At 44.2% G+C, this 27220-nt stretch overlaps 1 protein-coding gene across 2 annotated transcripts; it reads right to left on the bottom strand.

Moving 5' to 3' along the window:
* Positions 1-13664: 13664 nt before the first annotated feature.
* On the bottom strand, positions 13665-27058 carry LOC139364602 (protein CASC3-like). Of its 2 annotated transcripts, XM_071101482.1 has the most exons (13): positions 26873-27058; positions 24283-24307; positions 24135-24190; positions 23004-23207; positions 22758-22903; positions 21786-21959; positions 20577-21469; positions 19943-20004; positions 19697-19805; positions 18433-18540; positions 16833-17035; positions 16417-16606; positions 13665-15710 (listed from the first exon to the last, which is right to left on the bottom strand). In XM_071101482.1, the coding sequence occupies exons 1-12, from the start codon at positions 27056-27058 to the stop codon at positions 16445-16447; spliced, it is 2328 nt and encodes a 775-aa protein (XP_070957583.1). In that variant the 3' UTR covers positions 13665-15710; positions 16417-16444. The 2 variants fall into 2 exon arrangements, with proteins under 2 accessions (XP_070957583.1, XP_070957582.1); XM_071101481.1 differs by having other exon boundaries at positions 13665-16606.
* Between the last annotated feature and the right edge of the window lie 162 nt (positions 27059-27220).

Genomic DNA, 27220 nt, shown 5'->3' with positions numbered 1-27220 from the left:
AGGACAAAAGGGGGTGAAACTCAATATTAGGAATATGTTCCTAATGTTTTGTTCACTCAGTGGATATTTACAATCTACAATTTGTTCCATTCAGTGCTTCAAACATTAGCTTTGAAATGTGCCTTGTATTTTTGATATTGGAATAAATGGTTGTTAAAATTACTAAATGGAGATCAAATAGCCCCACCTGTTTATCAAAAAAAAGGTTGTTTGCAAACTGATATGTGACATGTATTAATGCCAAAATAACAGCAATGGAAGAAAAAAAAAGCATTGAGTTAATAAAGCCACAGACAAACATGGTCTCTTTTTTTGTTTTCTTGATCAAGGCAGCTCCAAAATGCAAGTGTTTCAGCCTAGCTTAGTGCTGTCTGAGGTGGAGGGCCGGCATGCGGAAAATACGGAGCGTAGGGGTTGGTAATGTTCTCTAGTTGCGCCGTGATTGGTTCAGTGTTCTGTCACTCATGTGGACACTACATCACCACAAAATCTACGGGAGAGCTAGAAATGTCAAGCCCCTTGGGTGCTGCCATAGAGTTGCATTAGAAGTTTCCATCCAAGAAGGCTCAAGGTCATTGGCCACAGATAAAATGACATCAAATCACATATCTACTGTAGCTTTGATTGGACTGATCATGTCAACATCATACTTTCAAAATCTTAGCTAGCAAGCTAGCAGTCATCATCATGAATCAAGTCAACAATCTACTGGTAAATCCTTTCAATCCTTGTCATATGAAGAGAAATTATAGATAAAACGTATCGGTGCTCATCTGCCATTGGACATAACACTACACAACTACTTGTAAATCGCAAATTCAACAATGACTGGTTTGGAAGGAATGAGTGGCTAACTTTTTTCCCAGTTGTCTTGAAAGCAGCATAAATTCTGAGAATGCCAGACTTTGATGACAAAGTTTGATGACAAAATCTGCCCACGAAGGACCTCCGAGCCACCTTCCTTTTCAAGTGAGCACAGCACAACAAGGTAACTCCAAAAAAAGTATTGTATGCTGCTGCATAAATGATGTAATATGCCCGGGAGATATGTATACTGTAGTTAACAAAGTAGTACTAAGTGTATGTTGTGTAGTAAGCCATTGGTAGCTCATGTGCCTCACTCTAATAATTTGGTCCCTTTCGCCTTCATAACTTAGCCTACTGTTCTGACTTGGTGGTGCACATGTAACCTATAGCCTGTTTTAGAGAAATGTAATCATCAAATATCATAAGATCTTTCATTGTCTGCTTTATTTATCCTATGGTTCTGACTTGGTGTACAGGGAGAATACTGTAAGAACGGCCCATGTTCTGGCCCATGTTCTGAATTCTGTCGCTGTACATTTCAACAGTGCTGAACAAATGGTTATATTGACTACGTCCGTCCTAGCTCGCTCACTAATGTTTTAATCAAAATTATGGATTGCCTCTTATCCGCTCATCGTCCCCTTATGCCATAGTTTGTACATCTCAATTGCCATTAGAAACCACATTTGTTTAAGCAAGTCAGCCATATCAGCTATGTTTTTAACAGTCTGTGTGCATTGTTTGGCATCATTATAGTGCAATTAATGTATTGTGTTGTGTTGTGGCTTTAAAACGTTTTTTGAGAGTTTCCCGCACCAAGATTTACTTGCCAAAATCACCACTGGCTGTATTGTTCACTACACTAAATGTTCTCATGGTATTTCACTGACAACTTTGATTTCGTATGAACGATGTGTGAAACCCCAATGAAGGCACAATCAAAGGTTCTGAACATAAGGTAGGGTTTCGAGTTTGTACTTAGTTTTGAAAATTCACCACATACACCAAAAATATGGCATAAATCATGGCAAAATGTGCAGAATTTCACAGAATTGGCTTTTAAACTGAAAAACTTTCTCCACCCATGGCAAAATGTGTAGAATTGCAGTAAAAAAAAATTGTTTAGCTCTGCCGTCAAGAGAGGGGCACTAAAATGTTTTGCCCACGAGGTGAGGGGGGCCTTCAAACAAAATCTCGCCTAGGGTCCCCAAAAGCCTAGAGCCCTGCTGAAAACACACGTGTGTGGCAGGTTAACCCTTTATACACACACCGGTCAAGAACAAGAGTTCTATATGCTAGTTCTATATGTCAGTTGTGGTGTCGTCTTGCTCTATCTTCTCTTTTGTTGTGGATATGCCTATTTGCTCAAATGGCCCCATTGTTAATTGTGGGTGGATGGGTGCTGTCTATATGGACAGGTGGCAGTCACAACCAGTGACACTAACAGAAGAACACATGGTTCCAAGGCAAGCACCTAATGTAATGCTCCACGGATTATTGGCTTGTCATTTTTCAGTTCAGTGAGGTTCGATGGACATTGTAACAAACATGGTGAAGGACATATAGTATCTCTGTTATGTTACAATAATTGAATAAATTCATATTGCAAGGGCTGAAGCATCAAAGAAAGAGCATAGGCTTACTGACTATTTGTGAAGAAGTTAGGGGTTGGATGGAAGCCAATTAATCAATTATTAAAATCCCCATTCACTTATTAGATTTAGTAGTTCATTAAAGGCATAACTCAGGGATTGATTAATTATTAATCTAAGCACAATGTATTTGACCTTATTTCAGAGAAGGCCTTTCTTAGTTAAGTTCCATTCAAATTTAATTTGCCCTGTTTAAACCAGCTGCGGCCATTTGAAAAGTAGTAGTGACTTCATTACTCCAGTACTTGTGGCTGGTGATTGAAAATCATTCAGGATGTATTTTTGGAATCACCAATTGAGTGATATTGATTGTGGTAGCCTATTCGATGGAACAAATTAAGTTATATTTGTCATATTTGTATAAGAAATGTTGATAAAAATGCCAGTTTGGGGCAGACCTTTTATTAAATGTAAAATAAACAAGGTCTCGAAAAGGCTTAAAGAACTTCAAAGAAAGATATAACTTAACGAGGCCAATGAGTGGAGCTATGATGATATAACAACAGAGCGTGAGGCTTGAACAGAAAACAGCAGCCGAGGCACTCATGATGAAATGGAACCTTATCAGGTGTCGCTTAGGGTTTCATCACCATCCTGTTGATCAACTGGACTGCAGGAGGAAACGGTATACTCACTCTGAGCTGCCGCATACTCAATACTTTGTTTCAGAGTAAATACGGGATCCGATTCCGCCCACCCACGGATGACTGATCCGGCTCCATGCCTATGCAAGAGGTCTTTCCAGACAGCGAGCACACAGGTGCCACACAACACATGTCACATGTAAGAGAGCTCATGGCTGGGGATATTGAAAAGCATGGCTTCTCTTCTCAATAACATGCACTTGGGGGCATCTTTTCTCTCTCAACCTACTGCACACAGACTCATTCAGGCTATTGCCTGGACATTGAGGCAGTGTAGAAACATCTTAATAACTGCTAAAGTTACCCGTGAGTTTTTTTGCAGTGAACGGCAAGCATTGTGGCCCTCTATAAAATGTCAAACGAGACAGTGCCTGACAGTAGTAGTGAAGCCTACCTCGCACACAACCAACCACAATGCAGTTGAGTTTTTAGCTGTGGGATCGTGCATGGATTTGCAAGCCCCCTGAGACAATAGTTCTGATTGTCTGATCTCCTTGAGGAATGGCCTCGTCCTTGTCACTGGTTCCTTTAGCTCATCCACACTCTCTGTCCCTATTGACACAAGGCACTAGCTCCCTAGCGCCTGTCTGTGAGTGACAGGAGCGCTTACACACAGAGACCACAGCCTTCCGTCACAGCTGGCAATATGCCAAGCTCAGCAACGTCTGGCCCGGAGCTGTAGGGATGTCGATGGGGAGGGATGTCGATGGGGAGGGATGTCGATGGGGAGGAATGTCGATGGGGAACGTGTGTAGTGAGTGACTTATCTCAGGGAAACCTCTCTGCCCCACATCACTGACACAGGAGTGGAGTCCCCCACTCATTCACGCACGCACACACACACACACACACACACACACACACACACACACACTCTCTCTTCTCTCTCTCCTGTCTCTCTCCACTGGTCACATAATGGTTGAGTCAACGTTGTTTCCAAGTCATTTCAATGAAATTACATTGAACCATCGTGGAATAGACGTTGAATTGACTGAGCTTGGAATTTTGCATTCTAAAAGAGTAAGATGGTCTGTGTCCTCTTTAAGGCTTTGATCCTCTAAAGTTTTTGGGGGGGCTTTTCTTAACAACACATACATTTTCTTACTGCTCTATTTCCAGAAATGCCCTGAATGAAAAAGTATTTACACCAAACAATAACTCCCGTCGGTAACTATGGTAACAAGGTTTGACCACAAAACTATGATGCAGAGCTATGTTGTGTATTAGTGATTGCAAGCATTGCCCTCGGTCACAAGGTCATTACTAAATGAGGATACGGTTATCACTATACTGTACTGTACTTCCACCACAGGAGGCAGCTGAGGGGAGGACGGCTCATAATAATGGCTGGAACGGAGCAAATGGAATGTCGTCAAACCATGTGTTTGATGTATTTGATACCATTCCACCTGTTCCGCTCCAGTCATTACCATGAGCCCGTCCTCTCCAATTAGGGTGCCACCGACCTCCTGTGACTTCCACATCCCCTCAGCCCTGGCTTTCTGTTTCTTCTCTCCGTCCTCCTCCTCCACTTCTGCTTTCTCTGTAACTGCCTGGTCTGTGTGGGCACGGGGTATTCCCACTGAGGAATCCCCTACACTTCCAACACTTTGATATACAGTGAACTCCAAAAGTATTGGCAGAGTGACACATTTTGGGGGGTTTTACTTCTGTACTCCAGCACTTTGGATGTGAAATGATACAATGACTATGGTTAAAGTGCAGACTGTCAGCTTTGATTTGAGGGTATTTTCATATATATCAGGTGAACCGTTTAGAAATGACAGCGCTTTTTGTACGGTCCCCACATTTTAGGGGACCAAAAGTATTGGGATAAATTCACATATATGTGTATTAAAGGGGGGTTATGATATTTGTGAGTCTGTAACTTTCTCACTATCCATTGCAGCCATACCTCTTTCCAGCACTCCTGAGGTATCAGATAACAACTTGAGCTGCACCTGCTAGCTAAGTCAGTGGACTTTTGACAGCAAAGTTTCTGCAGGGTCAAGTCGGGAATTAGCTCACTGGGCACAGACGTCAATTCAACGTCTAGTCCAGCCTTTTATTTGAAAGAGAAGAACAGGCCGTGTCCTCTTTCAGGCTTTGTCCCTCTAAAGTTTTTTCTAGGCTTTTCTTAACAACACATTTTCTTACTGCTCTATTTCTGGAAATGCCATGAATTAAAAATAATTCACACCAAACAATAACTCCCTTTGGTAACTATGGTAACAATGTTTGACCACAAAACTATGACGCAGAGCTATGTTGCGTTGTAGTGATTGCAAGCATTGCCCTCGGTCACAAGGTCTGCCGTGTTACTAAATGAGGATATGGTTATCATGTTACGGTACTGTCCCCTCTGCTCCTTCTCTCCGTCCTCCTCCTCCACTTCTGCTTTCTCTGTAAGTGCCTGGTCTGTGTGGGCACTGGGTATTACCACTAAGGAATCCCCTGCACTCCAAAAATTAGCACTTGTGCTTTACACCATACTATGGACGGAACCAGTATCTCCACTCTGGCCTATGCAATCAAATGTATTTTAAGGGAAGCATAGAGGTGCTAAAAGGTGAATGAACAGGCTGGGAGGGAGAGGAGAGGGAAGGGGGCGGGGGTCTACTATGAGGTTACTGGTCATAACCTTTTCATTTGCACTTACCACACACGGGTGGAAAATGTCACATGAAGGTTCTAGTATGATCACCAGATTAGCTATTATGGGAGCACTGGCCTTCCAATGGCGAATGGTTTTCTATGGAGCTGAGGTCAGCAAGGTCACAGGGTCACAAAGATACTTTTATTGACACACAGTTACCAGAGCTATAGGTTTTTAGTTCCACCTAATGTCCTTTACTGTGGATAGTCTGTTTGGTGTGGTAAAAAACAACAACATTTAAAAGCAAACTGAGCAAAGTATCACTTGTGTTCAATTGGATCAAGATTGATGTCATTCTGTTTTCTTATGAATGACTGGAATCAGCTTAGAATCCATGAGGTTATAGTGGCACACTTGCTCTGTACCTTAGGACATCTCTAGGAGTAAAAAAAAACATGAAAAAATATTGAATTGATATTCACTGTGGCTGAACAACAGCGAGACAGACGTTGCCACGGCGATTGGGTAATCCTATCAGTCAGTGACTGTATTGAATGTGATTCTCAGCGGTGCTGTGCCTCTCCAATGTGTCATCCACCAAGATGACAAATGACCCAGGGTGCCTAATGCACTCGCTACACTCCACTCTCTGCTCTACTGACGGACGGACATAGTTGGAGGGAGGGAGGTGCACATCTGCGATGACTCATCTGGACAACCCCCCCCCCCCCCCCCCCCACCCCCACACCCCCCAATGAAATACACACACACACACACATTCCCTCAGGGCTCCATGGGCTACACACACAAACAAAGCCAAGGAGGGAGCCCCGCCCCGCCCCTCTGAGAGATAAATGAGGCCGGTCACCTGAGTGTGTCTGAGGATGGAGATCAGCTGGCTCTCTGTCAGAGCCTCCAACGCTCCACTGGCTCTCCTCTGGGTATCTGGGAGGAAGGAGGCTGCTCTGCCCTCTGGGGCCGTTCCACTCCTAAAAAGATTATCCTTAACTCCTCAAACAGACTCCCAACCTTCAAGCACTCTGATAAATGGAGCTTTCACTTCTCATTCTCAACACCCACCCCGCCCCTTCCTCCATCCCTTCACATCCACCCACACATGCACTCCAGACGTCTATCTGATGCTGCATATTTAGTTGAGAGCTGCTAAATGTTCTGTCTCGGTTGCAAGGACAGACAGAATGTGCCATCGTTATGGCTCTGCTGTTTTGAATTGCATCTCCCGATTTCAGCCCGGCGAAGATGAGTCAGTTCAGACAGTTCCAAATCAGAGTCCTTCAACAGGGAATAAACTCACACATACTGCTCGAGTAGCCCAACAAGAGCTTTTACTCATCTCTCATTATTTTTTTATTTTTTTGAATTTTTAGCCCTTTTTCTCCCCAATTTCGTGGTATCCATTTGTTGTAGTAGCTACTATCTTGTCTCATCGCTACAACTCCCGTACGGGCTCGGGAGAGACGAAGGTTGAAAGTCATGCGTCCTCCGATACACAACCCAACCAGCCGCACTGCTTCTTAACACAGCGCGCATCCAACCCGGAAGCCAGCGGCACCAATGTGTCGGAGGCTACACCGTGCACCTGGCAACCTTGGTTAGCGCGCACTGCGCCCGGCCCGCCACAGGAGTCGCTGGTGCGCGATGAGACAAGGACATCCCTACCGACCAAGCCCTCCCTAACCCGGACGACGCTAGGCCAATTGGGCGCGAACCCAGGGACTCTGATGGCACAGCTGGCGCTGCAGTACAGCGCCCTTAACCACTGCGCCACACGGGAGGCCCCCATCTCTCATTATTACTCATCTCTCAGCAGGTAGCCTAGTGGTTAGCGTGTTGAGCCAGTAACCCGAAAGGTTGCTAGATCAAATCCCCGAGCTGACAAGGTAAAAATCTGTTGTTCTTCCCCTGAACAAGGCAATTAACCCACTGTTCCTAGTCATTGTAAATAAGAATTTGTTCTTAACTGACTTGCCTAGTTAAATAAATGTTCAATAAATACAAATATTCTCATCTTTCTATACCGGTGCTATCTAGAATCTTAAAGGGTTCTTCAGCTGTCCCTATAGTGGAACCCTTTTGGTTCCAGTTAGATCCCTTTTGAGTTCCATATAGTACCCTTTACACAGAGGGTTCTACATGGAACCCAAAAGGGTTCTACCTGGAACCAAAAATGGTTCTCCTATGGGGACAGCTGGACAACCCCTTTGGAACCCTTTTTTTCTAAGTGTAGGATCTTAATTTGAGCCAGCAGGAAAATAATCGTGCAACAACAGGAAATGTTAATTATTATGTGAATTATAATTCATGGCAAATTTTTGTAAGTGTTGATACATTTTTCATCCGGGCAAATCAAGTCTGACATTTTAAAGTGGAAATTACAAACTTTTGAAGCCTTTTTAAACCTCGAATACAGTTCAAGTTTGCATTTCCTGCTTTGCAGGAAAATTCTCAGCAACTAAAGAGGGATCAAATTCATATCCTACATCTGTATACTCACAAGCCATAGGGTTACTGCTATTGGCAGTCGACGAGTCATCTTGAGGTCTATTCAGTGTCACAACACTGAACTTCAGATCATTTTTACATTGGCTCAAACGGGACTTAGATGTTCAAGAAGGGTCATCAAATGGTCTACCTACCTAAACACAGCCGTAAAGCTTCATGAAAGACGTAAAAACTTAGTTGACATGTTTTAAAAAATATATTTCCGTGTTGGGAAAAGGGTAAACAAAGAAGATAGAAAGAGAGGAGAGGAGCACCCTCACACTTTGCACTCCCTTGCACACTCATTCGTGGCAGCCTAAGTGTCAAACAGAAGAACACTGTCACTAGAGCCAGGGTGACACCAGTGTGTGATCCGACCCCGCCCAGCGCAGGAGTCCAGACGGGGTGAGAGGAGTCCAGACGGGGTGAGAGGAGTCCAGACGGGGTGAGAGGAGTCGCAACAGACCAAAACAGGGAGGGAGAGAAAGAAAGAGAGACAGAGGGATTTAGATGGAAGAAGAGGCAGACAGTCAGAGTAGCAGACTGAGAGAGACCCAGAGAGAGAGTGCAGGCCCTGTACACTACAGTGTGATAGCCTGAGTCATGTTCTATGCGTCAATGTAGGAGTGAGGGAGCAGAACAGTATCTGGGCCTTATGTGATGTGCTGTCCTGACCGTCACTCATTAGCCGGAGCCTTACAGACAGATCATTTGTCTATGGATGAGCACTACAGAGCAACTGAGGCTGCCATGAATCATGCCTGAGTTTAATGACGTGTGTCTCACACACACACACACATGGATGGGGGGGTTAGGGGGTTGCGTCGTGGTGACATCACCACCCTTGGTGGCAGGGTGCTTTGTTTGGCCTGTAACAGTTACAATGGGACGGGAGGACGGGCCCCACCTCTGCGACGCGCACCGCGATGCTGAACAAAAACAAGGACTGGGGGACCCTGCGTTAAATATACAGGACTGTCAAAGATGGGCCATTAAGGATACATGTGTGTGCCGCTGCATGTTAGTGGAGTTGGCAGGTATTGAGGGGGACACAGAATAGACTCTCCCGCTCCCCTCAGCGCACACACACACGTTTCACGCATAGCATGCACATCCGTGAAACCCCAGCAGGCACATCAAATCAAATCATATTGGTCACATACACATGGTTAGTAGAAGCAATTGCGAGTGTAGCGAAATGCTTGTGCTTCTAGTTCCAACAGTGCAGCAATATCTAACATGTAATCTAACAACTACCAAATACACATAATTCAAAGTAATGGAATGGAACAGGAATATGTACACATAATGCCACGCTACATCCGAAAGCCAGTCTGTTGGTGGTGGTGCATATGGAGGCCAAAGGGGCCCGACAACAATACAACCGAAACAGAGCCATTCACTTCAACTCTGCCCACACAAGTCGAGAGGGCCGGACACAAAAGAGGGAGAGAGGCAAAGGGGAGAGAGGCGAAGGGGAGAGAGGGGAATCCATATGTTACACATTCATCAGGGACAGGAGAGGAAGGAAGGGGGCTGGGGTGGATACTGAGGCAATAAGGGAAAGTAATGGGGTTGAGGGGGAAGCGGTTTTGTGGGGTAGGGGGAAGAGAGTGGTGAGGGGTAAGAGGTTTGAGGGGATTGGGGAAGAGAGGGGGGTAAAGAAGGGCTTTCAGGAAGAAAACAAGATTGACAGTTAGAGAGAGAATGGGATTACAGCATGATACCATAGTAACAAGCAGCAGCAGAAGAAGGTCTGCATTAAAGAGTGGGAGAGAAAAAACGTGAAAATGGGTTTGTGAGAAAATGTTGGCCAGCTTCGTTGATTGTGTGGGAGGTGTCGTGAACCCATTTCGCAAAGCTAATTAAAATGCACAAAACATCAATGGCAAGAATAATTCATTTATTTCTTCTTCAAATGAGCCTGTTTACATAAGAAACATGGCTGTGATCCCTCCCGGGCCAGAACACAAGCAACAGTTTAGAACTGTCAATCCAAAACCTCACATGGCAGCTGCCTCCATGAACAACGTGCGATGAAATGAGTCGCTCGTCAACTGCATTAAAAAAGCATGAGACAGAGCCTGCTATTGGACAGCATAGGTGTGGAAAAGAGACAGCGTTGTAATGTAAATGCTGAGCGCCTTCATTCCAAATGTACTGAATATATTAGGCCACTTATAACATGGTTGTTAAAGCAGGGGGATGAGTAGTACATGAGTCCAGTATCTGCAATACAAGGTTTCTGTGTGACTCATAATATGGCTGGGTGTTATAGAATCACTTTGATTCTACCGTTACTGTCTGCTGGTGGCTGAATTCTCTCTTTCTGGCTGTGGGCACATACAGTGGGGCAAAAACGTATTTAGTCAGCCACCAATTGTGCAAGTTCTCCCACTTAAAAAGATGAGAGAGGCCTGTAATTTTCATCACAGGTACACTTCAACTATGACAGACAAAAAGAGAAAAAAAATCCAGAAAATCACATTGTAGGATTTTTTATGAATTTATTTGCAAATTATGGTGGAAAATAAGTATTTGGTCACCTACAAACAAGCAAGATTTCTGGCTCTCACAGACCTGTAACTTCTTCTTTAAGAGTCTCCTCTGTCCTCCACTCGTTACCTGTATTAATGGCACCTGTTTGAACTAGTTATCAGTATAAAAGACACCTGTCCACAACCTCAAACAGTCACACTCCAAACTCCACATTGGCCTAGACCAAAGAGCTGTTAAAGGACACCAGAAACAAAATTATAGACCTGCACCAGGCTGGGAAGACTCAATCTACTATAGATAAGCAGCTTGGTTTGAAGAAATCAACTGTGGGAGCTATTATTAGGAAATGGAAGGCATACAAGACTACTGATAATCTCCCTCAATCTGGGGCTCCACGCAAGATCTCACCCCGTGGGGTCAAAATGATCACAAGAACGGTGAGCAAAAATCCCAGAACCACACGGGGGGACCTAGTGAATGACCTGCAGAGAGCTGGGACCAACGTAACAAAGCCTACCATCAGCAAGGGCATTGAAGATGAAACGTGGCTGGGTCTTTTAGCATGACAATGATCCCAAACACACTGCCAGGGCAACGAAGGAGTGGCTTCGTAAGAAGCATTTCAAGGTCCTGAAGTGGCCTAGCCAGTCTCCAGATCTCAACCCCATAGAAAATCTTTGGAGGGAGTTGAAAGTCTGTGTTGCCCAGCAACAGCCCCATCACTGCTCTAGTGGAGATCTGCATGGAGGAATGGGCCAAAATACCAGCAACCGTGTGTGAAAACCTTGTGAAGACTTACAGAAAACGTTTGACCTCTGTCATTGCCAACAAAGGGTATATAACAAAGTATTGAGATAAACTTTTGTTATTGACCAAATACTTATTTTCCACCATCATTTGCAAATAAATTCATTAAAAATCCTACGATGTGATTTTCTGGATTTATTTTCTCATTTTGTCTGTCATAGTTGAAGTGTACCTATGATGAAAATTACAGGCCTCTCTCATCTTTTTAAGTGGGAGATCTTGCACAATTGGTGGCTGACTAAATACTTTTTTGCCCCACTGTAAATATTCACAAGGAGGGTGATTGGTGCTCCTTGTTGGGGAAGCTACTCTGAAAACATAGTTTACCAAGCTACTAATAACTTCACACTGAAAGAAGTTAAGCTACACTAAAACGTCCCTTAAGAAAAATATAGTTTTAGTGTTTAGTATGTATCAGGAGCCCCATTAGCTGCTGCGAACTGAAGTTGAATATATATATATATGAATATTCAATGCCTCTCTCTTCTCTCTAATTTACCTCCAATACATTTGTGCCCAAAGGGATGAGTGTATCGAGAGCAAAGTTCACTAAACAGAAGAAGCAAACCACCCCTTTTTGGGGGGGAAAGAGGAAAACACATCCTATATTAGCTTTGCTTGTCCTCCAACACCTGAATTCTGGTGGAATGTGGCCCAAATGGACCTATTAGTTATGGTAGGCTACCAATAAAAATGTTTTTGGTCATAATGTCTCCACAATCCTAACCTTCAAAGAAAGAATGGTTGAATTTTAACAGTGGCTTAACTCTGAAACTCTCAGCTAAAATATACATATTATACCATGGATCAGGATCAAAGTAAACCTCCACAGCGGTCTAGGGAGTTTGAATTAGTTCAGCTTTTAGCCCCCTGGCTGTGCAATATTCAGAGTTTTGACCTCATTCATACACAATTATTGATGTAGAAGCTTGAGTACCCCTAGGCTTCCCTCAGCTCCTCCCACCCGCACTCCTCTTACACCAGACCAGTAGGCTCCCTAAAGCTCAGCTTTACTTGAAATCTTTCATATGGTCTGGTTCCTCTCAATGTTTCTTCCACAAGTGTTTCATCTCAATGCCAAATGTCACCTTCAGTATGCTCTGTGAGAGTTTACACCTGGCTTTTGTAATAAATGGTAGTCTGTGACAAATGACTGTGGAAAGCGCTACAAATACATTTAAGTGGATACACTATTCTCATCCATGCTTGTATGAAGCGAGATACCACATTGGTAAGTAGATAATGCCGCTGTGGCTATTTTCAAAGTGTACTCTGTATACCTACATTCTCGAGAAGATGTCATGACAGAAACATTGTAATTTGCTACATGGCAGAAAGTGAGATTCCACCCTATTGGTAATGTCAGCAATAGATTGGCATAGAGACAGACAGAGGGACCCTGGCAAAGAGATGGCAGGCAAGTGCATTTCCTTTGTAGCCTATCATGTACAACGTAGCTAACCAAACAAGGGCTATAGTTAAGTATACAATTACAGCATTGCCTTGTCCTCTTATTCAGATTTGAATCAATTGTGTTCACCTCGTTTTTGAAACACAAACCATATTTTCCACTCGAAGAGTCAAAATTGACCCGTTAATGTCTCTTGCCATCAAGCTGTCACTCATCTCTGTAGCTCCACAGCAAGAGGCCTTTCAGTCTCAGTACAGGCCCCAGCCATTATAAGTGGGCCATTTTACCATCCATCAATGGCCCCATTATAATACAACAGTGAAATGCAACTAATTTAATTTTCATGTGATGGCTGGACTCAAGTCATGTTAACTTAAGGGTCAACTGGAAAGGGCAAATTGTATCATTGAGTATTCTGACTTGTATAATTGTGGCCATCAGTTCGTAGATAGGTAGTCCCGTATGGCCGTTGGTGGAGCATGGTTTTTGCAACACCAATGTTGTGGGTTTGACTCCCACGGGGGACCAGTATGAAAATGTACACACTGGATACTGTAAGTTTCTCTGGATAAGAGTGTCTGGTAAATCACTTATTTAAATAATACATATAGTTGATTTGTGAATGATTTAAATAGGCCTACATAAGAAACGCAGTACCATGCAGTCAGTCTGAAGGCTTGGCACAATGTCGCCATCCAGTGGTAGCCATTGAATTAACTTCAAATCAACCACACGACAATCATTATCCTATACTTTGTTTAATATTCCTGTCTAAACAAAATTTGCTCCACAAAGAAACATTTTATATTCAAACATCTATGAAACAAGCCCTCAGTGTTGGCAGGTCTAGTATTTTTTTTTAAATGTAACCTTTATTTAAAATGAAACATTTCAAACCAATTTATTAAGGCAGAGAAAATAATTTAAAATAACATTACCAGCCATTTCTAAACAAATAACTTAATACAACTCAATTCAGTTTATACTGATTCAGTAGTTTAAGAAAATATAAAGCCAATTTAAAGATACATCAATAACCTGCCCTTTTCCAGGCAGACTAACTATAACAGCTTGCAGCCACCAGCACCAACTGAATTATTTTCACAATCATATCTATGTATGTATAACATGCATGTATTGTAGGTTTGTTAGGTTGCTTTTAGACTTCTATTCAGTCTTTTGACCAATCAGATCTGAAAAATATCTGATGTGATTGGTCAAAAGACCAATTAGTGGAAAACGCTCAGAATTGGGCTGCCTGTGTAAAACGCAGCAGTTAAAGGAATTTTCTTTAGGCAAAAAACCCCATTTCAGATCAGCAGTATGTTCTGCAAACAGACCCAGTTTAGTGGTAGAGTAGCCACACCAGTCACTCTACTTTTACAAAAAGGATTCTGAGGAAATAAGGAAAAAGCAAAACCTCCAAACCACCATTTAAAATTTCAAAAGCCAGACGTTTTTAAATGTATTTTTTATCCATCCGTCCATAACCATGTATACAGAAAACAGACAGGACATCCCTGCAGACTTTTGTTCATTGTGACAGTATTCATTTGATAAGGTGGTAGTATTTATACGAATTTAAGCCACAGGCTTTAATATACATTTATCTATATACACACACTTACATTAGAGAAAGCTATCACCAAGCAGTAGCACTGTCAAGTACATCAGTTTCAGGCAAAGTTAAATGGTTCTCTGGTAATACAGTAATACGTTTAAAACAAACAAAAAAACAGTACAATGTGGAAGGTATCAAGAGAAATGGAAAATACCAAGTTGTTGAAATGCTAGGGTACTAGCTATAGGTTAGCACCATTTGTATATAGGATTTATTCTTGATCTAAAAAATAAAAAAAAGTGCGTTAACGAGACTTAAAACCATAAAATAAAAACTAAGACCTACGATGCCGTTGTGAGATGAAATGAGACACTCCTCCACATATTTATTTGGACAGTGAAGCAAAACAATTTGTCTCTACTCCAGCATTTAGATGAGATTCAAATATTTCATTTGATTGGACTAGATACATAGTGCTTTCATTTCTAAAAAAGGAAAAAAAATATATTTATTAAAAGAGCCTTAAATTAAACAGAAGGCGACATTCTGTACTGCCGCCTCGTATGAAACATTGATCTCAAATCCAAAACGCTGGAGTAGAGACATTTAAAGTTTTGCTTCACTGTCCAAATAAATACGTAGGGGAATGTAAATGTAGCTATGGAGGGTTCCGGAAACACTGGAGTAGAATCGTCTGGTGGGTGGGACGAACACAGGTCTAGCTAGCCCACATAAAATGACTACCTATCCCAGTTATAACTCTCCATAATACTCACATGACACATTTAACCCAGTCCTAAACATTTGTTCGAGCTTACACATTTTTTTGCATGAATATACCTACAGTTGAACGACAGATTGTTAGAAGGAACAAAATTCTACGAATGTCGTCATCGGTGTCAAGTAATGTTTAAAGAGGAGTTGTTACCAAGGGCTTTCTTTAACAGTTTATGGTTACATTTTATAGGGGTTTTAAGACAGCACTCCACTCAGAGGCAAAACACTGGTAGGTGTACCAAAACAGCAAAAAAAAACTTCAGCATTGTGGGCGACCGACCAATGGTGCACCTGAACACAAGGCAGATAAAAACTCTATTCATCATCCGCTCCACAGGTGGCGCTGGTCCTCTATTGCAGACCCAGTCTCCCTGTCCCTCGCTCTCTTCCGACTGGCGTAGTCATTCGGAACGTCGTGCTAGGACCTGATCTGACTGGCCTTCCCACTCCGGTCCTGGAGAGACGGGAAAAAATAGCAAAAACGGGACAAATCAGTGCAACCGTTCTGTCGCACAAGCTTTGGATTAGGCAGGAAGAGGGAGGCGAGAGAGACATGAACGCATGGTTCAGCAATTACAATTGAGCTCATTGGAAAAGTCTTGAGATTTTCACGCAGCTAGGTGTTGGGCGTTCGTTTGTTTGCAGGTTACCTCTGCATCTCTGCTGGGATTTTGAGTCATGTCTCTGTAGAGTGTGTGTGTCCACTCACATTTCAAAAAGAGACATCAGTTTGAAGGCAGTTTTAGGAGGAGCTCTAGGGGATAAGAGGAGCTCGTCTGTCAGAACGAACTGGAGAGCAGAGATCTAAACACACATTCAGCTGCTTTCCTCCGACTCAGAGCCACTGGCCTTCACACGTGTCCAAGGCAAAAACACCATTTGATTTAGACATGTAGCCTACGTTTGAACGGGGGCTAAAATTTTTAAAAAGAGGAACACAGACACATGTATGGCTACGGTATAGTGTGACCTACAGCTACACAGACCTATTCCGTACTCCTCACCCACCCAACAAAACAGACTTTCAACATTACCAACATTTTAAAAGAACCTAACCTTCCCTTTCGTCCTACTCTCACACCGGCTCATCCAGTTAGGACTGAGGCAGGTCTAAGTCTAAGTGTTTGATTGGGCGAGTGGGTGAGAGACTGAAGACTTGCCAGTTGTTGGGTCGCTGGGGTTCGGGGCTCACTCCGGGCCGTACCCTACCTCTGGTGGGGGAGGTTTGACGGTGACGGGCTGGGAGGAACGCCGGGGAGGCGAGGGTTTGGGCTGGGCTTGCTGCTGCATCGGGTCGTAGTACGTCACCCCACCGTACACCTGCGACTGGCCGTACACCTGCGACTGGGCCTGAGGGGAGGTTAAACGGTTTATGCATGAGTGTAAATACCAGCATGTTTGTAGCATGTGCTACACATTCCTAAATGTTAACGGTAGAGTTGAACACCCCTTATACATTTGCCAAGAATTGCAGAGCTGACAGAATATTGCAACAGTAATGTTGCACTGGGTAGAATATATAGCAACATTTGACATGCAGATATGGTAGCTATGGTGTCGAGGGCAGAGGTCTCACCGGGGGGTTGTACATGGGGGGCAGGGTGGCTCCTGCCGGGTAGGGGTAGTTGGTGTTCCCAAAGGTCATGACACCTGGCGGAGGGTAGAATGGCGGGGCCAACAGCTGCTGTGGAGGGGGCTGTCCAGGGGACATGGAGACAGGGGGAGCAGCGTAGAGAGCCGGGTTGGGCATGGGGCCGCTCGACTGGTGGGGGTGTAGACCTGAGGGGAGACAGGAGGGGTTCATGGGTGTGACCAGACAGAACCATACAGTAGCCAATACCATACCGGCATTTCTGGTCAGGAGTAGAAGTGGCATTTAAATGAAATTGTAAACATTTTGAAAAAAATCCTTCACCGAAAAACAGCACCCCCCCCACAATTAAAATCACAGTGCAGTTAGTTATCACACAACTACCATTAAAAAAGGTCACCAGTCATCATAAATGGGAAAAAAATAAACATACCTAACAACAATGCTGTAACGTTAGGAGATCTGAATCTTTCGAAATGATTTGCCACGAATATAAAGCGCGCCGCCGCACGTCATCATTGCTGGGAAAATGTCAGAGTGAGACAGGGAAGCGACAGCAGCAAAGTCCCGTACGGCAATAATTAGAGGTTAAATTAGGTAGTGAAATGCAAACTTTGCAAAGTGGAATTGAGCTACAATGGGAGTACAGGTACAATGCTCAACTATCTGAAAGGGAGGCACCGCGAGACACGAAACATTGCTGGCAGCAGCACAGGACCCCAACAAAAGACAGGATCTTCACAAGAAAAGAAGTGCGATAAGGGATGGAGAAAATAACAGCGCTGATTACAGAAACTATTGCAGTTAATATGCAGCCATTGTCAATGGTAGAGGATGTCGGCTTCAGTGCCCTGATGGTATATCTAGAACCAGACTACAAGAAAAACTGTGAAGCCCCGGAAAGTGAAATTGTACAATGATTGCTCTGCAATCTGAACACGCGGTCAAACATCATTGCCACGAGCCATCACATTGATGAGAAGCGGGACATTAAGTCCCATGTGCTGACCACCGAGCATGGAGAAGAGGTACACAGGAGAGAGCCTACCATCATTGCTGAGTGGGTGGGGGACAGCAGTAAGGTGAGTGCCGTCTGGCAGCCATGACTGGGGTGGATTGAGCGCCATTGCCCCCTAGTGGCCATATGAATAACAATATCTGCATTGTGAATTCACATGTCATTTTATGTTTTTTTTCTTATCGAAAAAAAAAAAAAATGGTTAAAGACAAATTGTAAATTTTTCACATCCCTAGTCTGGAGGCACTTGAGTCAACTTTTTATGACGTGAAACACTTGTTGAAAAGCACTATACAAAGTAGTTATTTTTCTTTATTAATCCAGTAAGAATAACAATTAATTTGAGAGTTGAGAATTTAAGCAATACTATTACCGAGTTGATTGAACATGTCTTCACTTGCATGGTGATTATGCAGAGAGAGGTAAGTGATGTTCAAGAAAGCTTGTCATTGATTTATTTTTTTTGCCAGCGAAGACTCCAGGCCAAGTTCATATCTGTCATCTTAGTTGAGGGGTAACTGCTTCCCACACATGTATTTCCCTGGCAGCAAGTTGACAGACACTAACCTGGGTGTCCTGGGTGGGGGAGGTGCATCTCAGGCTGGACCAGAATGCCCTGGGGTGGGAGGGGGGCGGGGCTGTCGCCGTGGGAATAGATTGGTCCTTGGTAAGACACTGCAGGAGGAGACAATATAGCATTTACACTCACGTTTACACTCTACAGTATATTATTCTACAACTCCACGACCAAACCAAAAGTATGTGGACACCTGCTTTTCAAACATTCCTAAATCATAGGCATTAATATGAAGTTGGTCCCCCTCCTTCCCCAAACTGTTGCCACAAAGTTGGAAGTACAGAATATTCTAGAATGTAAGTTATGCTGTAGCATTAAGTTATCCCTTCAATGGAACTAAGGGGCCAAGCCCGAACCATGATAAACAGCCCCAGACCATATTCATGCATTGGGGCAGGTAACTTTCTTCTGGCATCTGCCAAACCGAGATTCGCCCTGTCGGACATTTCTCCACACAATGCGTTTCCACTGGTGCAATGGCAGTGAGCTTTACGCCACTCCAGGCGACGCTTGGCATTGCACATGGTGATCTTAGATCTTTCATGAAGCTCCCGACGAATAGTTCTTGTGCTGACGTTGCTTCCAGTGGCAGTTTGGAACTCGGTAGTGAGTGACGCAACCGAGGACTGATGATTTTTACCCGCTTCAGCACTCAGCGGTCCCATTCTTGTGTGGCCTACCGCTTCACGCCTGAGCCGTTGTTGCTCCTAGACGTTTCCACATCACAATAACAGCACTTACAGTTGACCGGGGCAGCTCTAGCAGGGCAGAAATTTGACGAACTGACTTGTTGGAAAGGTGGCATCGTATGATGGTGCCACGTTGAAAGACCCTGAGCTCTTCAGTAAGGCCATTCTACTGATGTTTGTCTATGGAGATTGCATGGTTGTGTGCTCAATGTAATACACCGTCAGCAACGGGAGTGGCTGTACAAGCCATATCCACTAATTTGAAGAGGTGTCCACATACACTATACATACACACACAAGTATCTGATGTGGCAATCAGGTAATCATGTGTTAAACTATAACATAAGCTACGTGTTTATGACAGCTCCACAGATACCCGTGTACCCTACCATTCTAACTAACCTCTCAAAACAGTTAAAACAGCTTTTTAATGCAGCTAAAACATGTTGTAGTTTAGTACCGATTCTACCAGAGCCTGGCTCTGAGCCTATGGACAAAGACACCGGCTAGTGTGTGTTTTCAGTTGTGCCCTGCCTTCTGGTGGTAGTGTGTGGCACTGACTCACTGGGCTCGTAGTAGTGGCCCTCCATGACCCCTATGTGCATAGGAGGAGCGGGCTCCGGGCTTGGCCTCTGGCGCTGGGACGAGTACCGCTTTGCCCGGTTACCAGCTCCCTGAGATGGAGAGAAAGAGGATGAGAGCTAACCGAACCACTCAAAATGTCAGGTAAAAAATGCCAGATTTCCCCTTGAAGGCAACATATAAAAATGACAAACTCATCTTGGTACATAACACAAGCAGGCCTACTCACCAGCTCTTCTATGTTACTGTATTGTGGAGGTGCTCCACCCATGTGTATAGAGCTAGGGATGCCTGCAAAGAGACGAGAAAAGGGTCGACAACACGCAAGCAAAACAAATCCAACTAACTGATCAACTGCGGCTGTTTAGTTAGTTACAGTGAGGAACACGTTACATCGTATCATGTCAAAACAGCTACCAACGTGTAGTTCTAACTAGGGTTTCTGTCCTGACAAAATGTGTACTTGAGGCACTTTAAACCTCAGGTGCCAAAAGTACATTTTATTTTCGATGTATTGCACGATAAAAACCTCCCAGGCTCCAGACTACGTGCAAGGCTTAGGAGAGAGAGACTTCCATTCCCACACTACCGTCTGCCCACACTGCTCCACACTGACTGCAATGGCCTCATGTCAACCAGCCACACTGAGCGGTCAGCGACTGACCGACCAACCAACTCAGTGCTGCACCAGGGAGCTGCTGCTTAGCTTCACCTGGGCTGCTGGTGCAGTGGTGACTGAGCTGCTTGTAACAGTGTGGCTGGAGCTCTGAGGGGGTGTGTGTCACTACATAATACTTAAAAATTTAAAAAATTAAAAAGGAGTAGAGCGAGCGAGAAAGGAGAGAACAAAAGAGAAGGCTCACCCCTCATCTCAGCGCGTAGATATGAAGATGGGTTCTGGGGCCAGTTCGGTCCGGCCAGGCTGAGTCTGGTCAGGTCCTGGTCCAACCCTGCGAGTACTGTCCCCTGGCTGCTGTCTCCAGCATCCCCCTGACTCTGACCGGGGCCATGCCACGGCTCACTCTTCAGGGCCGAGGAAGAGACGGTGGAGGCAGGCTCCTCAAGAGAGGCCTGCTTGCCCAGCTCAGTGGCCCGGGTGCGAGTTCTCCTGGCTAGGGAATACGACTTCTTCTCCACGGGGCGCTCTGGAGCCGGGGAGGCATCGCGGGTAACCTGGTTGTCTGCCGGAGGAGCAGATCCCCCTCGCTGCTGCTCCTGTCGTCGTGGCGGTGGCGCAGAGTCCCTTTCGCGATCTCCCTTGCCACTGTAGTGGCGACTGTAGTACACGGACTGTGACGTTGTCACTGTAGTTGTGTTGCGCTCGTCATCCTCCTCGCTGCGGACCTCTTCCACCACGACCGAAGGGCTGCGCTCTGTATGGGCCCCTCTGTTCCCCCGGCCCCTGGGGCCTTGTTCCCCGTCCATGGGCGGTAAACTCCGGGTCTGGAGGGGCTCGGCGAGGTGGGCCTTGGGGCCTGGCCGTTGGGACTCCTGGTTTCGGTCATTCCTGTGGTGTGCCTGGGGAGGGCGGTTGCCCTGGAAGCCCCGGGGAGGGGGGTGGGAGGAGGGCCTGGGGGGGTTGTTGCTGCGCTGGGTGTTTGGGGCTGCTGAGGGGGGAGGACCAGACTGCTGCAGGGCCACGGCTGGGGGGGCGCTACGGCTGTTGGGGTTCCCTCCTTGCTGCCAGGAGGTATGGACAGGCCTCTCCCAGTCTCCGTCCTGCCAGCGCTTGTCCCGGACTGGAGAGGTGCTGTGTCTGCAGGGGGAGGAGGCGGCTAGTGTGAGGACAAGCTGCAAGTAGACCAGCAATGGGCAAACTATGGTACGTGGGCCAGATTATGTTTTTATTTGTATTTATTTTTAACATCTAAAACGAGATAGTAAGTATGTAGAATTTATAAATGGGGACCTATATATTTTCAAAGAATTTTCCCTTTTCTGTCCTGCAAAAAGCATTGTGACATTGTGCCTGTTAATTGGCGCGATAGACGGTACTGGTGGTTAGTGTTACAGGCTGTCAGGGACATGGGGATTTGAAAACTGGGCCAATAGAGTTGAAGGGTTAGTAGTACCTGGGCTTGCGCTGTCTATAGGACCGCTCATTGGAGACACCTCCGTTGCGGATGTCATAGCCATAGATCGCAACCAGCTCCTCACGTGACTTGGGCGCCTGCTCCTCCTCCCTGAACCTATCGTGTTCCCAGCGACCCTCATCCTTCCACAGCTTCCTGTTACGACCCTTAGGCCTGGAGGACAGGAAAGAAGCCACAAATATATCAATAACACAGGTTTACCAATGAAACACCCATCTATTACTCAGGGATACAAACTGGTGAGGGCCCAAAAAGGTGACACTTTTTTGTTGTTGCACTGAAACATGCTAAAAATCCCTGCTAGGGGGAAATGCAGGTTAACTAATTAAACAAAGAATATGATCTACATTATCAGTCTGAGTGTAAAATAAGTGGTTCATGTGAACCTAACTCACAGCTAAAAAATGTAAAGAAAGCAAGCCAATGTTACTGGTTGCCTAGACTTTACAGCAAATTACACTAGTCTTGAGAAAAAAACAATACACTAATATTACAGTTAGCCATGACAGCCTTCATAATAGAACACTTGTGACCACACACACAAATATTACACTTGGGGATTTTTAAAATATTTTTAAGTAGAACGCATGACACAAACAAGCATTCTGTGTTTGCTCTATTATAGTGGCCACTATAGATGACATCAGGTGCAACAGGCTCAGTGTGCAAAAATAACGTTCACTTAGTAACAAATGAAATCACCCCCACCCCCCTTTTCAGTCGCGTGCTTGCATGCGGTTTTGTGAACCGGATTTTCTCATCGGATCTACACGAATCACATATTCTGGATTCAAAATGGCGAAATTCATTGAGAGGTGACTAGTTTGCATCCCTGATTAGTAGTTATTAGGAGTTATTCCTCCTTTCTGTGTGGTTGTTGGTCACGTTTGGCTAGTTCCAGTTGAACGAAAAACATTTCATGGATAAAAAGGGTAAACGCTCCCCCTTTACCGTTCCTCCTCCTGTGCATTTCCTCTGACGTCGTGCTCAAAGAACATTCCCTTACGGGGGATATAGGCTGGGTTATTACGATCCTGGTCATCATCCAGCTTCTGGCCTGGTTTAACGCCTTTATTCTCAGAGTCTTCTGTGCTTTCCTAGTAACACAAGAGTAGAATTACTCAAAATGATTGACCAAGAGGCCTATATTTGTATGTGATTCCTCAACTCCATTTTCTTTTCAATTAACCATCTTACCTGTCCATCTCCGCTTTGCCGCTCCCCTGCCAGGTTGCCTTTGTCTTCACACTTCACTTCTTTCCTCATACTTTTCTCACCCTCCCCATCCTTTCCCCCTCCCTCCTGCAGCTCCCCCTCTGCAGCAGGGGTGTCGGAAGCAGGAGTGGGTTTGGGCCCAGCAGCCGGTGGAGGGACCTCTTCCTCCTCCTCCTCCTCACCTCCCTGAGAGAGAAAACACAAGACTTGAGTTAGTTTGCTCCATGTGTATCATTATCAAGATACTGTCAGAGAGCTCAATGCAAATATCCTTGGAGTCCTACTTATTGCAGTCAAAACCGTCCATGCATAGTGGACAAATTAAACTTCACATCAGAACCACAGTTAAGACCTCATTAAGAGGATTCCAGTACCATCATAGGCATTGCAGTGCACGAGTACATCAATTGTAAATGTTTTTATTTTTCTGTATCCTGCAAATAGGGGCTGCTACAATGCAGAAGGTCTGTGTTCCGAAATACCGGTACCTGTATCAATGGTTGAAACCTGCTCATCTCTTCAGTCCCTCCAGGATTTCACTGCAGCAATTCTGACATTTTGCATGGCAATATGCAATGATTTCGTCAAATTTGTTACAAAAATGCACTGACAAGGGAAAAGCTTGTGATGTGTGCTTAAATTAACAATATTATGCAGTAAATGTGCAGTGGAATTTAAATTGTGAGCCCTTAAGTGTGGTGATCGGTCAGTTGTATGCGATAATTTGACTGTTTTATGAGGTAATAGTGCAGGATTGGTCAAATTTGCAAGCCCTTAAATAATATACTAGGAATTGTTGATTTAACAAAACAAAAAAAGGGGGGGGTCTCAGAATAGAAAAATCCTGGAGGGACTCTCGTTTCATGGTGATACACAAAACAATTTTCACAAATACTTTGGAAGTTAGAAACATCATGATCTTTCCAATCTATTTGTTGGGATATTCTGTTGGGAGAATGAGGAACCTTGTGGTAGGCTCATGAAGCCTGCATTACTGAAATTCAAACAACCTGATTAGTCATATACTATTTTGCCCATGCAAATTATTATTATTTTTTAAATTACACTCAAATTTGACCCTAAAGTATACTCTGTTCAGCAGTGGCAACTTACCTCTGAATGGGAGCCATTCTCCTCAGGATCTGCGCTTTCATAGTCAGAAAGGACAGCTGCAAAAATAAACATCAACTGTGGGAAATGCCTCAGATGTGTGCATCATTCTAGATAGGCCATTGGATTGCATCAACAAACACCGACTCACCTTCTCCTACACCATCTTCACTTTCCTGTTAAGAAAGGATAACACTAGTCAAACAATGCGACTGAACCGACAACAAATAGCAACAGTATGTAGCCTACACACCACTGACAGGCAAACATGATACCAACTCTCCACAGATGTGGAAGCGGACAGGTTTTTCTATCCACAACCCAGACTGACTACAATTAATGGTTTCCTAAACAAAATCTAATCCAAACCTGGCCAATGCATCCTGTGTTAGACTGTCATTCACATAGATGTCCAGTCTTTTTGCAGTGTCACTGTTAACTTTTTTTTTTAGATTCTTCCAGATCAATTTAGCATTTCCCTTTGCTTCACCAATTATGTTGATTAAAAAAAAAGTTTGAGTCACTCATTGGCCCCATTACCAAGGTCACCAACACATCTATTGGTCATGGGGTGTTTCCAAGGGTCTGGAAGTTGGCCATAATAACATCCATCTTTAAATCAGGTGACCCTGCTGAAGTGAGTAACAGGCCCATTAGTAAACTACCTGTGGTGTCGAAGGTTGCTGACAAGTGTGTAGCAGAGCAACAGATTACCAACCTCAACAGCCCCTTCACATTACACTCCATTCAGTTTGACTTCAGAGCAAAACACACCACAGAAATGCCCAACTGCTTTCTTCTGGAAAATGTGAAGTCCAATATGGACAAAGGGGGCATTGTTGGGGCTGTATTTCTAGACCTAAGGAAAGATGTTGACACTGTTAACCATGAGGTTCTCATAAACAACTGTCCCAAGTTTTAACTTCTCCCCTGACGCCTTGAGATGGATGAGCACATACTTTGAAAAGGCAGAACCCAGTGTGTCAGAGTGAGCAATGAGCTGTCGACCACTATCAGCTATGAGGTGGGCGTGCCCCAAGGATCAGTACTGTTCAGCCTGTCTTCTGTCTGTACTGGATCTGAAGTTTAAATGTATGCAAATTATAGTGATATAGGTGCATGCAAAGAGCAAACAAGCTGCACAAGAACTCACTACTGTAATGGTCCAGGTTACAAAGTGGCTCATGTTTGCATCTCAAAGTATTTAAAAAATATAACAGTCTACATGTTCTTCTCAAAGAGGGCAACTGATGATCCTGAGCCAGATGTCTATGTCAGGTGGTATCCGATGTTAAGTACCGTGGCATCATACTTGAGTCCAACCTCTCGTAAAGAGCAGGTGAAAAGGGTGCCTCAAAAAAATTAATTAAACCTAGCTAATTTCCGATTTATACGAAATTGTTTGACTAGGAGGTAGCAAAACTGTAAGTCAAATCTATGATAACACATCTAAACATACTACTTGATTAGTTGGGCCCAACATTAAAACCCATTCAGTCCATCTACAAACAGGCTCTCAAAGTGCTTGATAGGACGCCCAATAGCCATCATCACTGTTATATCCTCAGAAAGCATGAGCTCATGAGCACATTTAATCAACCTGCTTTCTCTGTGAGAGCTTCCCATGTCTGGAACACACTGCCACCAGACACACAACTGCCTTACCTATCGAACCTCAACTAAACATGAAAACATGGCTAAAGGCCAATCAGACTTGTGAACATAAACCTTAGTTGTATATTGCCACTTTCCATGCTATAGCTTGTGAGGTGTGGAAACTGTTGCATTGATGTATTTTGTTGCTTTTTGTGCTATTGCTCAGTCTGCGTGCTACGTGTTGCTTGTCCTACGTTGCTCTGCAAGTGCTCACTGCTCATTGTCTGTATTGTTGTTTTTAATAACCTGCCCTGGGACTGCAGTTGAAAATTAGCTGGCTGACTAAAAAGTGCACTTTTACTGAAACGTTGATTAATGTGCACTTTCCAAGTCAAATAAAAATATAATCAAACAACCATTCATTGTGCCAAACATGGATTCCTCACATCACTAGGGATTTCGATAAATATCAACAAGCTTTGGCGTAGTGGTGGCCATTCAAAACAAGAGGGTGAAGTCAAGTTCTTTACTGATTACTGGACAAGAAAATGACTTTAAAATTAGGCGTGATTGGTGGAGGTAAATATCGTAACTAGTTAACGACGTTAATTATGGTCACATTTTCACAGTCAGTAGTGGAATAACTCAATATCAAAGCTCCCTTTGGATTTAACTTTAGCATAGCTACTACTAGCTAGTACAGTAGTTGCAAAGAGCTTAACTACAAACACTGATAGTACAGTAACGTTATTTAGCTAAATTAAACACTTCCCTATAGATAACCATTAGGTAACGCGTTACCAGCGTGGTAAACATTCTAAGCTAAAATTACAAAACAAAGTTAGCTAGCTCCAACGTTAGTTTACGGTTTGGCGCTGCAGACGATTCCCGGCAGAACATGAGTTAGTTTGTTGATTTATGAGAAACATTAGCTGGACGTGGCAAACGCAAAACATGGGGATATGACTTGGCCTAAACACCGGACAACTATCCGCCCGACACCGTTCCATTCCCATAGCCGGGTGACTTGTTGACCCAGCCAATGAATTAGTAGCGAGCACGCTAACGTTAGCCGAGTTAGCTAGTTATCCAACTAATCAAGTCCTATTAATTGATCGGCTTCGCGTCTCGGGAGTAAGACTCACACACTCGGATTCAGCATCGTTTTCCGGCACCACACGAACAGCTGGTGCCTCTACTGGTTCAGGGTCCCGTACTCGGGGCTTTGTCGTTGGCGAAAGGGACTTTCCACTTTCTGATCCCGAACCAGATTCATCGTCCTCCTCGCTGTCCTGGGATGCGCGCCTCCTTCGACGTCGCCGGTCCGCCATCTTAGGAATCAGATAAAGGAAACCGGAAGAATGCCAGGAATTGTGGGTGAATGTTAGTTACGCAATTCCGCCCTAGCCTACTCGATCTTTTTTCAATCAAGGCATTTCAATCTTTCTGCCAAGTTATCTTTTCAATTAGCAAGTGTCGTTAATTGGTTGAAG

This window comes from Oncorhynchus clarkii, chromosome 13, assembly GCF_045791955.1.
Source record: "Oncorhynchus clarkii lewisi isolate Uvic-CL-2024 chromosome 13, UVic_Ocla_1.0, whole genome shotgun sequence".
Classification (NCBI taxonomy): Eukaryota; Metazoa; Chordata; class Actinopteri; order Salmoniformes; family Salmonidae; genus Oncorhynchus; species Oncorhynchus clarkii.
Note: the sequence above shows the minus strand (reverse complement) of the source record. Positions and strands in the feature narration are given on the sequence as shown.

Coding starts and splice junctions, on each gene's coding strand:
- LOC139364602 (XM_071101481.1), bottom strand. CDS start 27,058: ATGGCGGACCGGCGACGTCGAAGGAGGCGCGCATCCCAGGACAGCGAG. Junction 24,191..24,282: donor TGAAGATGGTGTAGGAGAAG/GTGAGTCGGTGT, acceptor TTATTTTTGCAG/CTGTCCTTTCTGACTATGAA. Junction 21,960..22,757: donor AATGCACAGGAGGAGGAACG/GTAAAGGGGGAG, acceptor CCTGTCCTCCAG/GCCTAAGGGTCGTAACAGGA.